The 14,755-nt window shown below is 40.6% G+C and overlaps 1 protein-coding gene across 1 annotated transcript; it reads left to right on the forward strand.

Annotated features, from left to right (window-relative positions):
* Window positions 1–1,432: 1,432 nt before the first annotated feature.
* On the forward strand, window positions 1,433–14,696 carry LOC130246503 (B-cell receptor CD22-like). The gene is made up of 11 exons (XM_056479895.1): window positions 1,433–1,475; window positions 1,778–2,089; window positions 2,188–2,442; window positions 6,127–6,378; window positions 6,472–6,726; window positions 9,420–9,674; window positions 9,750–9,983; window positions 10,058–10,148; window positions 10,257–10,305; window positions 13,637–13,714; window positions 13,800–14,696. The coding sequence occupies exons 1-11, from the start codon at window positions 1,433–1,435 to the stop codon at window positions 13,863–13,865; spliced, it is 1,890 nt and encodes a 629-aa protein (XP_056335870.1). The 3' UTR covers window positions 13,866–14,696.
* Window positions 14,697–14,755: the final 59 nt, after the last annotated feature.

The raw sequence follows: 14,755 nt of genomic DNA on the forward strand, positions 1-14,755 counted from the left end.
AAGTCTTTTTAAACCTTTATTTGTGTTTATGCCTGTTGTACGTGGACTGTGTTTGTGTGCGTGAAAGGTGATTAGTGCGGGAGGCGGGTGAGGGGGATATATGATTGTAGGGGATGCGCCTTAATTTTGTGTGCAGTGTAGGTTGAGGTGTTGGGTGCTATTTGAAACACTGTTTTCAAGAGTTCACACTTAGCTGATAATCAATAAAGCGTATTTGGCATGCTGTCCCGGGAGAGAGCCCTGAGCTCGTAATATCCTCGAGCCCGGGGCTCCCTCCCGTTAGAAGGGCGAGAGGGGAGTTCGAGCTCAGGTAGGTCTCGAGAACTCCCCTGCTTGTCGCCGCGTGAGAAGTGTAAACTAGGGTTGTTTTTGGTGATAATTTGGTTTAATCTATTGCTATGGAATATGTTTTTGGACGGTGGGAGGAAACCGGAGGACCCGGGGGAAACCCATGCAAACACAGGGAGAACATGTAAACTCCACACAGAAACACCAACCAGCCCGATAGGAGGTTGGACCAGCGGTGTTCTTGCTGTGAGGCAACGGTGCTAGCCACTGGGCCACCGTGGCGCCCTATCGGAAAAAAGGGGGAGGAAGTAGGGGTGGAAGGAGGGGGAAGCTTCAAAACGAAGATAACTGGAGTGAAAAACTCTGGTTATTTATAATGCTTCCGTAATTATCTGATGGGTCACATTACGGAGCTAATGAGGAGCCAGCCGTGTTGATCATAAGCACGTGATCCTCTCGAAATTAGTTTATAAATAAACCACACGTAGTGATGTGTTGGACTCACTGTGTGTAAAGAAAGGGGCGTGATAATCGCGTGTAGCCTATGACGTCTGTATTTCTCGCCCTGGTACCCGCATCTAATTGGCCCTTGTTCTTAAAATAAATAAAGTATTTCTCTTTTGTACATTACAGCGTGTGTGGTGTTTTTCTGACGGACATAAATGTCAATAAGGTTCATTACAAGGCTTTGTTTCGCAGATCACAAATCTTATTAAAATAATCAAGTGTAAAATATAAGGTGTCATTTTGTTGTGAGTCCATATTGGGATTGGTCAATAAGTATGCTTCATGGATTGTGCACCTGTCTGTGTTATCGTTCAATGTTTTCAGATTTGACCACTAATCTATGAATTATATTAACTTGTTTTACAGGCCATTCAGTCTTTTTTTTCTTGTTGTGTGGGCTGAGGATAAGAAAGAGGAAGAAAGATTTTCTGTTTGCTATTCTTACTGTGAGAAATGCGTCAGTTTTACGCTTGCTGGAGATCAGAGTCGCTAGAAAACGGTAAGGGTTATTCTGATTAATATGTGAACATAGCCTGATTAATACTGTTTAGGAGACTAAAGAGAGATATTCACAATTCTTGATGAGCAGTTTTTCGGCTAACGTGTGTGTTGTAATTTTGTAGTGATGTCAGGGAGAATGGCTGCCCCTCTTTCTCTGGTGCTTCTGCTCATGATACACAGTGAGTCAATGGAGAATTCATGAACATTACATAATCACTTGTTCTTGAATAGTGAATCTCATTAAAGGAGGGTCTAATCAATCATTAGCACCCTATTGAACTCCATTTGTTTTTTTACTGCAAAAATCTAAACTACACTATCAACTTGAGGTTCAATCAGGGCTAAATGATCAAAAATGTTAGTCAAAATATCCCAGCCATGATTACATGCACTGTACTGTAAGATAATGAGCATAAAAATAACATTTGTTATGATTATGAAAGTATCATTGTGGCTGATCGATGTCTTTAACATGTTCCAGGGGTTTATGGTTGGTATGTGAATTACAGACCATTTGATATTTGCGCACTAAAGGGTTCAACAGTGAGTATGACTTGCTTGTACCCTACTGGATATCAGATAACAGAAGTGTTCTGGACCACGTCAAAGAGTGTAAAACTTTCAGGCCCTGAAATCAGCCAGTGGGAGTGCTCTTCAGGATATCAAGAAAACTGCTACTCCATCAGTTTCAATGAGGTGACACAGGAGGATTCAGACAACTACTATTGCTCTTTCAATTGTTTATGTGACCATTTTATTACTGGTTTTCCAGGAGTGCGTCTCTCAGTCACAGGTGACTCTCCCGAGGTTTCTCTCTTCTTGTGGTCATTATGTAGAATAATAATCAGTGTATGAGAGCAGCACTAGATATAATGTGTGTGTTGTGTTCAGATCTTCAGGTGGAGTCTCCTGAGAGAGTGACAGAGGGAGATTCAGTCCGTCTGACATGTAGAAGCAGCTGTAAACTGACTGACACACCAACATTCATCTGGTACAGCAACTCACAGCCAGTAACTACAGGGAGTTTTTGCACTATTGGAAATGAACTCGTCTTCAGTTCAGTCAGTAGGGAACATACAGGCTACTATAGCTGTGGTGTGTGGGGACAGAATTACATATCTGCTACTGTTTATCTTGACGTCAGATGTAAGTATGATATATGCTTGTTTTTTTATATTTGAAGTCTTTGATTTACTTCACCCTTTGGCTGCCCAAAAGCAGTCAACAGTCACAGAGTGTGAACACAGAGTACAGTTGTGTTGTGTTGAGTACAGTAACTTTTTCCCCCTGCATGACAATGGCGTATTCAGATAATAGAGAATGAATTACAGATATTACTCAAAAAGTGTTCAGATATGAACCCATTGGACAAAAATCAGATCAATTACGGGGTCATTTACAAAAAGGTTTCAGCCAAAATGGTAAACATTTTAAGCGTTTTGCCTCTACACTTCCATGACAATGGTGTTTTTGTGACTACAAATACTTGAATCTGGAAATCACACTGATGTTTAAACAGAAGGAACAGGCTGAGTTAACTTTGTGCTTCAAGAGGGTTACATTTGGTTGCTTAACATTCAGCCATTTTGAAATGATCTAAAAGAGTATGGCAATGATATATTAAAGATCTGGTGGTTTATTTTTTTCTATCAGCCTGCAACATGATTTTGTAACAAGGACATATTAGTGCTAAGCCGGTTTGAAAGGTAGCCCAGGCACACATAGTCATAAGCCACTGGTGTTAAGCTATTTTGCCAAGTAGCCAAGGCACATATAGTCTAGGATAGGGGTTTCAACCTTTTAGGACACATGCCTCCCCAAGTTTGTCCAATTTTATTCGCGCCCCACCAACCCCTCACCCCTCCTGCGAGCCAAAATGAATGCATGTGCAAACATCATTCACATGTTACTTGCTGCGTTTAAAGTGCGTAGCATTAATTAGTTTTGATTAGCCTGTTTATGCTAATCCGCGGTTGGATTCCTGACACGGCTAACTGTTAATCATCTTCCATTGTCACTAAGCGTGAGCTGTAGCTTATTTGCTTTTTGATCTACGTTCATACAGAAAATGCTGCTTCACAAAGCCAAGTTCAAAGAGCCCTGACAGGACTTTTCGCCGCATTTTGCGACAAGATCCTGCACCTACAGAGTCAGTAAAAGGCCGCAGACACACACATAGAGAAGTTTTTTCTTCCATTTGCCGTGCAGTATTAAAGTCTATTAAAATAACACTTCCACCAGTCCTTACTCCATACTCGTGTGCGTCTTATTCCCCAGTTTGTCACAGGGGCTTGAATGAAATGTTCATGAGTGAAAGTGAAACTGCCGAACTGCAGTTAAAGTCTAAAAAATAGACATGAAACACACAAAATTGCATGAAATGCTGCAAGAAACATGAATAGCGTGGTGACGCAACATTCAAAACAGCATTTCACGGAAACATCTTAAGTGACGTTTATTTATAAGCTAATTTTGAGAGGATCCCATGCTTATGATTGCTTGCAGCTGGACCTGCATTATCCAATTTACAATGCACCAATCAGACGATTCCTAAGCCACTATAAATACCCTAGGTTACGTATCACAGCCATCTTCGTGTTGAAGAATCCCCCTTCCACCCCTACTCCTCCTCCTTTCCTAGATGTGTGACACGGTGGCCCAGTGGTTAGCACTGTTGCCTCGCAGAAAGAACGCCTCTGGTTCCAGTCTTTACCAAACAAGCTGACGTTTCTGTGCGGAGTTTTCACATTCTCCCTGTGCTCACGTTGGTTTACCCCAGGTCCCCCGGTTTCCTCCCACCGTCCAAAAACATCCAACTTAAGTTAATTGACTAATCCAAATCAACACCATAGACATGCTCCTACCAAGTACAAGTAATCTCTTTAAAAAGCAACTACTATCTGCTCTTCAGCCACCATGACAGGGGAGATCTACCTGAGCTCAAACTCCTCTCTCGGCTTGCAATGGGAGAGAGCCCCGGACTCGAGGATCTTATGAGCTCAGGGCTCTCTCCTGGGACAGCATGCCAAACAAGCTTTATAATCAATCATCAGCTAAGTGTAAACTCTATGTGTGAATTATATTGCTCAGATTAAGGCAAATAACTATGATGTCCATGTAAACGTAGTCAGTAGTGTCTTTAAAGCAAGGTGATTCAGAAGGGCACTTCTGAATTTTGTAAGATGGCTCACCGGTTTTACTTTCATTCATCGTCATTATTTTTAAAAGCACCCTGTCCATTTTATTAGTATATACTGTATATTACTCTAATGCATTACCTCTACAAGTCATCATAATTTACGAGTGCACACCAAAAATTCTCACCCCTCCCTTAATAGGTGCTGGTGCCTCCCTTCTGGGGTGCCCCCCACAGTTTAAAAACCCCAGGTCTAGGACACTGGTCTAGGTTACAATAAAGTTATATTCCCAACTAAGAGGGAACACTCCCAGAACATTCAGTATTGTTCTTTACACAGTGGAAATTTCTTTAGAAGTGTAAATATCAGCACATAATGTGATTAAAGCACAGGCTGAGAGATCCTATCCAATCTGCTTCCAACCACGTTCAAATCAGTAGTCTGGTTTAAGTGAGAATTCATTTGTTTTAATTCAAGCTCTATGCAAAAAATAACTTGTGTGTATATAAAAACAGGAACAGATTTATGGAATAAATTTTGTGCCAATAAGAATGAACGTAACTTTTATAAAACTGAACGTAACTTTCCAAGAAACGATCAAAAATATGCCACTGCAAAAGAAGAAAAACACAATGAAAACAAAAAAATGAACTCAGTCGCACGAATTTAACATGCTCTTCAAATATGCTTCAATCTTTGTTAATGATTTTCAAAGAATCGTTTTCGCGAATCATGGATTTCGAATGCGTTGCCACAGTTTTCGCTTACGCTTCGTAAATTTTCATTTGCTGTTTTGGCACAAACTTCTCGTGGGGGCGGGCTTAACAGCGATCTCCACTGATTGGCTAATGAGCTTTTGATGGACAGTTGCTCTCTGACCTGGAAGCACAGACGGTGACGTCAGTGGCGCGCATATCGGAAAGTTGTTGCGGTGTGCAATACGTCGTGCTTTATGTTAAGTATTAATGTTAGTATTTTACCTACGGTCGTCTCTTAGTTTCTAAAGATGACCTCCCGGGAGAGACACGGAGCGGTGCCATCATCTTCCACCTCAGCTTGTCCCTCAGGGCAGCTTGAAGTAAGTTCGTGTTGCTAAAGTAACGTTTATCAATAACAACAATAAAAGTTTTATTCATGTACAGTGTGCAACAGTTATTTTGCGGGTTATTGTTGTTATTCACAAGTTTGCAGTGCACTGACGTCACCGTCTGTGCTTCCAGGTCAGAGAGCAACTGTCCATCAAAAGCTCATTAGCCAATCAGTGTAGATCGCTGTTAAGCCCGCCCCCACGAGAAGTTTGTGCCAAAACAGCAAACGAAAATTTACGAAGCGTAAGCGAAAACTGTGGCAACGCATTCAAAATCCATGATTCGCGAAAACGATTCTTTGAAAATCATTAACAAAGAATGAAGCATACTCAGTGCGACTGAGTTCATTTTTTTGTTTTCATTGTGTTTTTCTCCTTTTGCAGTGGCATATTTTTGATCGTTTCTTGGAAAGTTACGTTCAGTTTTATAAAGTTACGTTCATTCTTATTGGCACAAAAATTTATTCCATACAGATTGAGTTTAACTTTGCTTCAACAGTTATATTTGAATGTCATGCTAAATCTCGTGTGTGTCATCATCTTTTTATTTTATCGTTTTTATCTTGTTTAACATCTGTATAAAGTTGTAAATATTGCTCTTTGTAGACCCACCAAGCAGCGTCTCAGTGTCCGTCCATAGATCTACTGTAATAAAGGAGGGAGATTCAGTGACTCTGAGCTGCAGCAGCGACTCAAACCCTCCTGCAGAAATCTACTGGTATAAAGGAGCACTCATTATCTCTAAAGACATTTACAGAATCATAAAGATCAGCTCTGATGACAGTGGAGAATACCGGTGTAGAGCCAGAAATGAACATGGAGTTAAATACTCTGATCCTGTGACTTTAGATGTCGAGTGTGAGTAAACAATGATTTAGTAACTTAGATGTTAATCCTTAAAACATAACCTGTGAGGTGAAAACTCTTGTGTTTGTTCATGGTTTGTTTTAGATCCACCAAAGAGCGTCTCCGTGTCCGTCAGTGGATCTGCTGTAATAAAGGAGGGAGATTCAGTGACTCTAAACTGCAGCAGTGACTCAAACCCTCCTGCAAACATCAGCTGGTTTAAAGGAACAAAACTTCTGAAATATGAAAGAATCTTTAGCATCTACAAGCTCAGTTGTGATGACAGTGGAGAATACAACTGTAAGGCCATCAATAAATATGGAGGGATGCTCTCTGATTCTGTGACATTAAACATCATGTGTGAGTACAGTAAACTTCTGTTTTTTAATCTTTAGATCTGACTTACATTTTCTTGAATTATGTTTCTAATAAAAAAAATAATAATAACTTGGTGTTTAGCTGGTTGTCCAGTGAATCTGTTACAGTTGTTCATTTTTTAGGGAATGGTCTTTAAAGGGGAAATAACATACCCATTTATCATAAGCTCATATTATTCTTTAGGGCCTTAATAAGTGTGGTTTATTTATGAACTAGTTTCGAGAGGATCACGTGCTTATGATCAACACGGCTGGCTCCTCATTAGCTCTGTAATGTGACCCATCAGATAATTACGGAAGCATTATAAATAACCAGAGTTTTTCACTCCAGTTATCTTCGTCTTGAAGCTTCCCCCTCCTTCCACCCCTACTTCCTTCCTCTTTTTTACGATAGGGCGACACGGTGGCCCAGTGGCTAGCACTGTTGCCTCACAGCAAGAACACCGCTGGTCCAACCTCCTATCAGGCTGGTTGGTGTTTCTGTGCGGAGTTTACATGTTCTCCCCGTGTTCGCGTGGGTTTCCCCCGGGTCCCCCGGTTTCCTCCCACCGTCCAAAAACATATACCATAGCAATAGATTAAACCAAATTATCACCAAAAACAACCCTAGTTTACACTTGACAAGCAGGGGAGTCTCGAGACCTACCTGAGCTCGAACTCCCCTCTCGCCCTTCTAACGGGAGGGAGCCCCGGGCTCGAGGATATTACGAGCTCAGGGCTCTCTCCCGGGACAGCATGCCAAATACGCTTTATTGATTATCAGCTAAGTGTGAACTCTTGAAATAAATGTATAACTTACAGTGGGTAAATTTATCAAATGTACTCAGTGGTTAATTTGTGTGTTGCGAGGTCCCGGAATAAAGCAGGGTAATGGATCCGGCATGTTACCTGTAGATGTAGGGGAGGGGAGGTGGCTTGGCGTTGGATAGCAGAGGGGTGTCGCAGATGAAAGTGAAGAGCGCGGAGTTGCTGAGGACGAAAGTGAACAGGGTTGGGGAGTTGCGGAAGAAACACCAGATATGGGGATGAGGGCGTTGAGGAGGGAGATCAGTAAAATGAGGTGCCGGATCCAGATCCGGCGTGTTCCGACACAAATTAAGCCACGAATGTAGTTTAAATACATTTTTCTCACCTCAACCCTGTGTGAAGATGGATCTCAAATGGCTGGTACCAATCTAATCTTGAGGTAGCAACTCTAGCGCACCAAACATGCAACACTTTACTGACCCTCAAACTACTCTTTCTTGTCTAGATGACATGCTAGTGTATTTTCAGTGTTGTTTCAATGTTTTAATGAGAAATATTGCATGTTCAAGTTTGAGCTGGCAGAAGCAGCAGAAACATAACTTAATACAAAACCAACAAAAGTGAAAATTTCACCCAATGTTACCAAACCACCGCACTGGTGATTACATATGCCCAATACAGCATATATAAATGTATTAATAAATAGCCTAGGCTGTAAATTAAAACCATTAAGATAATCTATATATTTAGTTTTCATGAGCTTTGGCAACGTAATGTAGATTCCGCTTTCCATAGATCACCAATAGCTTTTGTCATGAGTCACGGCTGCGTTCAAAATGACATAAATGATTTCAAGTTGCACTACAAAGGGAACTCGATTGTCAATATGAATATCGCTCAAACTGAATTGTAAAAATACTTTAAAAGCAAATTAACCAGCAAGAAAGATGATCGTTCCGAGTTTAAATGTTGGAATGTTCTAAATGAATAGGGCTTAGTAGGGATAACTGGGAATAGAACACAACGTGAAGTTTATTTATAAACTAATTTCGAGAGGATCCCATGCTTATGATTGATCACGGCTGGTCCTGCATTATCCAATTTATGATTCACCAATCAGACAATTACTAAGCCACTATAAATACCCTAAGTTCCATATGACAGCCATCTTCATTTTGAAGAATCCCCTCTTCCACCTCTACTCCTCCTGCTTTCCTAGAAGGGTGGCACGGTGGCTCTGTGTTTAGCACTGTTGCCTCTCAGCAAGAACGTCACTGGTTCTAGTCCTTATCAAGCCAGCCGACATTTCTGTGCAGAGTTTACATGTTCTCCCCGTGCTCACGTTGGTTTCCCCCGGGTTCCCCGGTTTCCTCCCATCGTCCAAAAACATGCAACTTAAGTTAATTGACTAATCCAAATCGGCACCATTGACATGCTCCTAGTCAGTAGTTATCTCTTAGGAGCACTCACTATCTGTTCATTAGCTACTATAGCAGAGGAGTTCTCGAGATCTACTAGAGCTCAAACTCCTCTCTCGCTTTGCAAACGGGAGGGAGCCCCGGGCTCGAGGATCTTATGAGCTCAGGGCTCTCTTCGGGGACAGCATGCCAAACAAGCTTTATAATCAATCATCAGCTAAATGTGAACTCTTGAACAGGAATTATGATTCTAAGTACAACTCTAGAGGTGTTGTTGCATTGTTTGCGAATGTTCGTTGGAACAATGGATGTGGGAAACATCAAATCAATGAACTATGTTCGTAACGATGGAACTTGCGACCTTAGTTGGCTAACGATGGTTTCGGAAATGCACCCTAGGTTGATTAAGGCAACTCATTATTGTTAAGGCTTCAACTTAAGTTTTTTTGAAGAATTTGATGTTTTCTGTGATGTGATCACTGGCGATTAAATATATTTACAATGTTTCTAGATCCTCCAAGGAAACCAGTAATCTCCTTTAATCGATATGATGTAATAATGGAGGGAGATTCAGTGACTCTGAGCTGCAGCAGTGACTCAAACCCTCCTGCAGAAATCAGCTGGTTTAAAGGAAATAAAAATCTGAATTCTGGAAGAATCTTCAACATCTCCAAGATCAGCTCTGATGACAGTGGAGAATACAAGTGTAGAGCCAGAAATGAACATGGAGAGAAATACTCTGATCCTGTGACTTTAAATGTCCAGTGTGAGTTAAGGATCACCTATACATTCTTAAAAAAAGAGTCACAACTATCTAATTTTTGTCAATTTGGATTTTTAGATCCACCCAGGAACGTCTTCGTGTCCATCAGTGTTATAGTGTTTGGAGATTCAGTGAGTCTGATGTGCATCAGTGACTCAAACCCTCCTGCTCTGAGCTTCAGCTGGTTTAAGGAGAATCAAAGCTCAGCTGTTGGATCTGGACAGAGTTTCAGTGCAGTACAGAGTGGACGCTTCTACTGTGAGGCTCACAATCCACATGGAGCTCAGAGATCAGACGCCGTCACTGTCACTGGTGAAGCTTTTATCATCACACTCCTGTAACTTCATCAGTCTGGAGAGTTAATCATGCTCTGCTTCATCTTTCAGTTCATCAAGGTGCTTGGAGAAATATGGTGTTTGTGATCGCAGCGGCATCTGGAGGATTATTCATCATTATTTTCATACTACTATTTATAATGTAAATAAAAAGAGTATATACATATAATTTACTTTCAAACCAATGCATAACTTGTGATTATTATATACACAAGACAATTAAATTATTTGTGTGTGTTTCTTCTTGTAGCAGTCAAAGGAAAAGGATAAACCGAAGATCTGCTATACACCAGTATGAGGTAAGATGATCAAAGAACAATATAATAACATCATTCCTCATGTTTTGTAATCATTTCTTTATCGGCAATTAAGCAACCCGGCCAGCTAATCAGGGTCCACAAGCTTTCTAGTCTGATCTAAAGAATACAGTCTTCATTTACTAAGATACAGTTGAAACCAGTTTACATACACTTTAAAAAAGGAACATAACCATTTTTTTTTTATGTCTGATGATAAATCATACTAAACATTTATTATTTTAGGTCCGTTAGAATTATTTAAATGATTTACATTTGCTAAATGCCAGAATAATATTTTTTTTTTTTCGAGAAATTTTAATTAATTTCTGGACATTCAAAAGTTTACACACATTTCTTTTTTTAGCTTTGCTTTTAAACTCTATAACTTTGGTCAAATGTTTTGGGTCTCCTTCCACAAGCTTCTCACAATAGTTTGCAGGAATTTTGGCTCATTCCTCCTGACAGAATTGGTGTAACTGAGTCAGATTTGTTGGCTGTCTTGCTCGCACAAGCTTTTTCAACTCTGCCCACAAATTCTCTATAGGATTGAGATCAGGGCTTTGTATTGGCCACCCTAAAACATTCACTCTGTTGTCCTTAAAGCACATTTGTAGTAATTTGGCAGTATGCTTAGGGTCGTGGTCTGTTTAGAAGACCCATTTGTATCAAGTTGTAATTTCCTGGCTGATGTCTTGAGATGTTGCTTCAGTATTTCTACATAATGTTCTTTCTTCATGATGCCATCTATGCTGTGAAGTGGACCAGTCCCTCCTGCAGCAAAACAGCCCCACAACATGATGCTGCCGCCCCCATACTTCACAGTTGGGATGGTGTTCCTAGGCTTGTAAGCTTTCCCCTTTGTCCTCCAAATGTAACACTGGTCATTATGGCCAAACAGTTCAATCTTAGCTCCATCAGACCACAGCACATGTCTCCAAACATTAGTCTTTTCCCCAGTGTAATTCAGCTAATTGTAATCTGGCTTTATTGTTGATTCTGGCTTGTTGATTTTCCCATGTTGTCACACAAGGAAGCAGTGTGTTTGAGCTTTTCCTTCAATACTAGTCTACAGTTGTGCCTCTAATTAACTCAAATGTTGTCAATTAGCCAATCAGAAACTTCCAAAACCTTGACACCATCATCTGAGCTTTTTCAGAGGCAGAATAATCTTATTGTGTGTAAACTTGACTTTCAAGAAAAGTTATAATAATTTCTCAAAGAAATATCTCTCATTATTCTGCTATTAAGCAGAACAGAAACACATCTGATAATCCTAACTTACCTTAAAGAGAAAAAGATTAGTCACATTAACATCTGACTTTTTTAAATGGTTATGTGCCTTTTTATACAGTGTATGTAAACTTCTGGTTTCAACTGTATTTACCCTGGGAATCCTAATGTAAGTAACTTGTAATTTTCTCTTGATTAGTCAATTATAGCCATCCATAGTCATGGAAAATTAGGTCCAGGACTTTAAAGGAATCCTGAGTCAAGCTGGCAACATCATCTGTTTACAAAGTTAACTCAATCCAAGTTGCCAAATTTTTCTGCTGACCCAGTCAGTCCTCCAGTAATTGAGCATGTTACCACATGCAGGCCTCGATTTCTTCATAATTATAATACAGAAAAATGAAAGGCACCATCAATAGCCATCAACTTTCTTTAAAACATATCATCTGTTAGTCACATCCACTGTTTCCATCTTGATGTCTGTACCATACTGTAACAGAAAGCCATTTTCACCATGACCCATTCAGCTATGGCATCACTAAAAAGCCAAAGCCTTCGAGCTTAAGTCCAAGCCTGCTACAAGACCGGTTTCATTGCCCAAGAAGACCCTCGTCTGTTGTAGAAAGTCACTTTGGAGCCACAGCCCGCAATTACTCTCAAGTCCAACCAGGTACAACAAGAGTCGGCACCCATGGTTGCTTCAGTGTAGATATTAGTAGTGCTAGATTTGTTTGGATTTGGGCCCAATTATCCAACCCTGCCACAGAATTGCTGCTTGAAGCCCAGCTCACATTGTGCCTATTTTAATAATCCTAAATGATTGTAGCTTGTCAGAGTTCATGTTTCCCATGTCACATTGAAAGGTCTCAGTTGCCATAATGTCAGACTAAATGGCAATGAAGACGTGCCAAACACGGACCCACAAGAAAACTTGAGTTCTGGAATTATTCCTCACAGCAAACATAAACAATTTGACAATTGAACAATTTGAAGATGTTTAAAGATCATCAGATTTCATACTTCTATTGGTTCGTGGATTGACACTCGTCATAGCTGAAGTCACAACGCAGTATAGAGTCTGAAATCTTCTGACACTGCCAGAACTTCATTAGAGGGCAGATTTGATCAAGGCTTAGGAGCAGTATAAGTATAATAGACTTGTAGTATCTGCCTAGTATCTTCATCACAGATCACAAGTGTCCATTGTCACTCATTGTCCCATCCAGCCTCCAGATCCCTCCTCCTCTTTCAGTACCAGCCAGCACCTCCACCCACTCCAACTGGCTTTGTTTCAGCTCCTCAGCTCCATCAGTAGCTCCATCTAGTGATTTAAGTTCAGCAGCTCCACATTAAAGATCCCCCAGCTCCACCTCGATCCTTTGAGACCCAGACTCCACCTTGGTCATCCGACTCATAATCTCCTCCTTGGCTTTATGCTCCCCTAATGACCCAGTAATCCTACAGGCTCTACCAGACTCCCTCCTCAAATCCCCTTCCAGGTGAGTGGTGTCAAAATTGAAGAATCAAGTGTATGTCCATGTAAGCTTCCCTGATTCATTTGATGATCAGACTTCAAAATGGCATTGGGGATTGCCTCAAGGGAACAAGGTAGGGGAAGTTTTGAAGTGTGTGACTAAAAGTGGACTGGAACGCAGCCCACACCTTCATCTCTTTTTCTTCTTCTTCTTCTTCTTCTTCTTCTTCACCCGGGTCTTCACCTGTCCCAGCTCCTCTGTCAGTTATGTCACTTGTTAGTGACTTAGTGCGTACTACAATCTATGCGCCACCAGTACATCACAAACTATGTTACCAAGCATCCTTATGCTTCTTCCTTTGCCATAAAGCACACCTATCACCCACCAGTGCCCATCACCAGTACTATATAACCTGTATAGACTTGCCTAACTGTATATTTACCACGGAAAACCAACTGGAAACTTTTTGTAATGTCCTATTTGCTATTTCTTGCTTCAAGTTGTCAGGTCATTCAAGCCGTCCACGTGTGTGCATCTGTCGGATCAAGTCACCTTCACTTTTTAAGCCTGTTTTTGTTTTCTACCCATTATTGAGTCAAATTTACCTTCTCTTTGTTTCCCTGTAGAACAATTGTCCCGGTATAAACAGATACGCAGCTCTTGACCCCAACTCCAGATCTCCAGACCAGTACAACATGCTCAATGTAAGTGACATCTCGGGTGTGTGCAAAAGTGCTTGTGCAATCAGAGATCTGGTAATAATTGATAAATGTACTGTATTTTACATAGGCTGTCCATCCCACACCTGCTCTTCAACGGTCGGGTTGTTCAGAATATGAGAATCACCAAGTCTAAGTCCAAGTCACCAAGTCTTGGTTGATCACCAAGTCTATTCAACACAATCAAGAGGAAAATCCCACGTTCCTCAAGTTATTCACTAACAGTAAAGAAATTAATACTGTTTCTATGAATGTGATTCTCTTTACAGCAATGATATTCTTTATATATGTTGAAGGATCCACACACATCACAGCTACCAATGAAAAGGAAAATGCATCTTTAGGGTTTTATTGTGGGAGTGTGTTGGTGTTTCTTGTACTGTAGAAAGTAATGGATTAACTCAACATGTGACCTCAGCCTGTAATGACTGTGTAGTCAAAGTCTAAATATTAAATGATCTTTCCATTGTCAAGTCAAGGTCAACGCTGTTCTTTTTACAAAGTTTGCAATAAATTACACAGCTGACACATTTGTAAGAAGCTAAATTATCATATGCATTTGTTTATATGACAAAACATGTCTTTTTCACTCAAGAAGGTCCATACTGACTCCAAAGGCAGATACTAATAAGATCAGGGCCTGGTCTGTGGACTTTGGGGGTTTTACGATGTGGTCACATGTTGATTGGTCAGTTTGAATGTCTCTACATTTGGGCTTTAGTCACATGGTAAAGAAAGATACAAAATAGGTGGTAAATTGCTGCTCTGCCTCCTTTCTTTTCCTGGTCTGCACTTTCCTGCTCTGCTCCTCTCCTCCTCTGGAGTCTATCTTCTCTGACTCTACTGCAATCAGGCTAACTTCTGGGCCTGCTCTCTTTGTCTCTCTCTCCCTCCACCTTTGTCTCTCCTACCTCTGGTAACTTTAATTTAACATTTAAGCTGGGTACAACTTATATCATATGTTTTATCATTCCATATTTGATCATTTTATACAGTTATTTTGTAATTAATTCAGTTGTAACCATA

Source organism: Danio aesculapii, chromosome 1 (genome assembly GCF_903798145.1).
Source record: "Danio aesculapii chromosome 1, fDanAes4.1, whole genome shotgun sequence".
Classification (NCBI taxonomy): domain Eukaryota; kingdom Metazoa; phylum Chordata; class Actinopteri; order Cypriniformes; family Danionidae; genus Danio; species Danio aesculapii.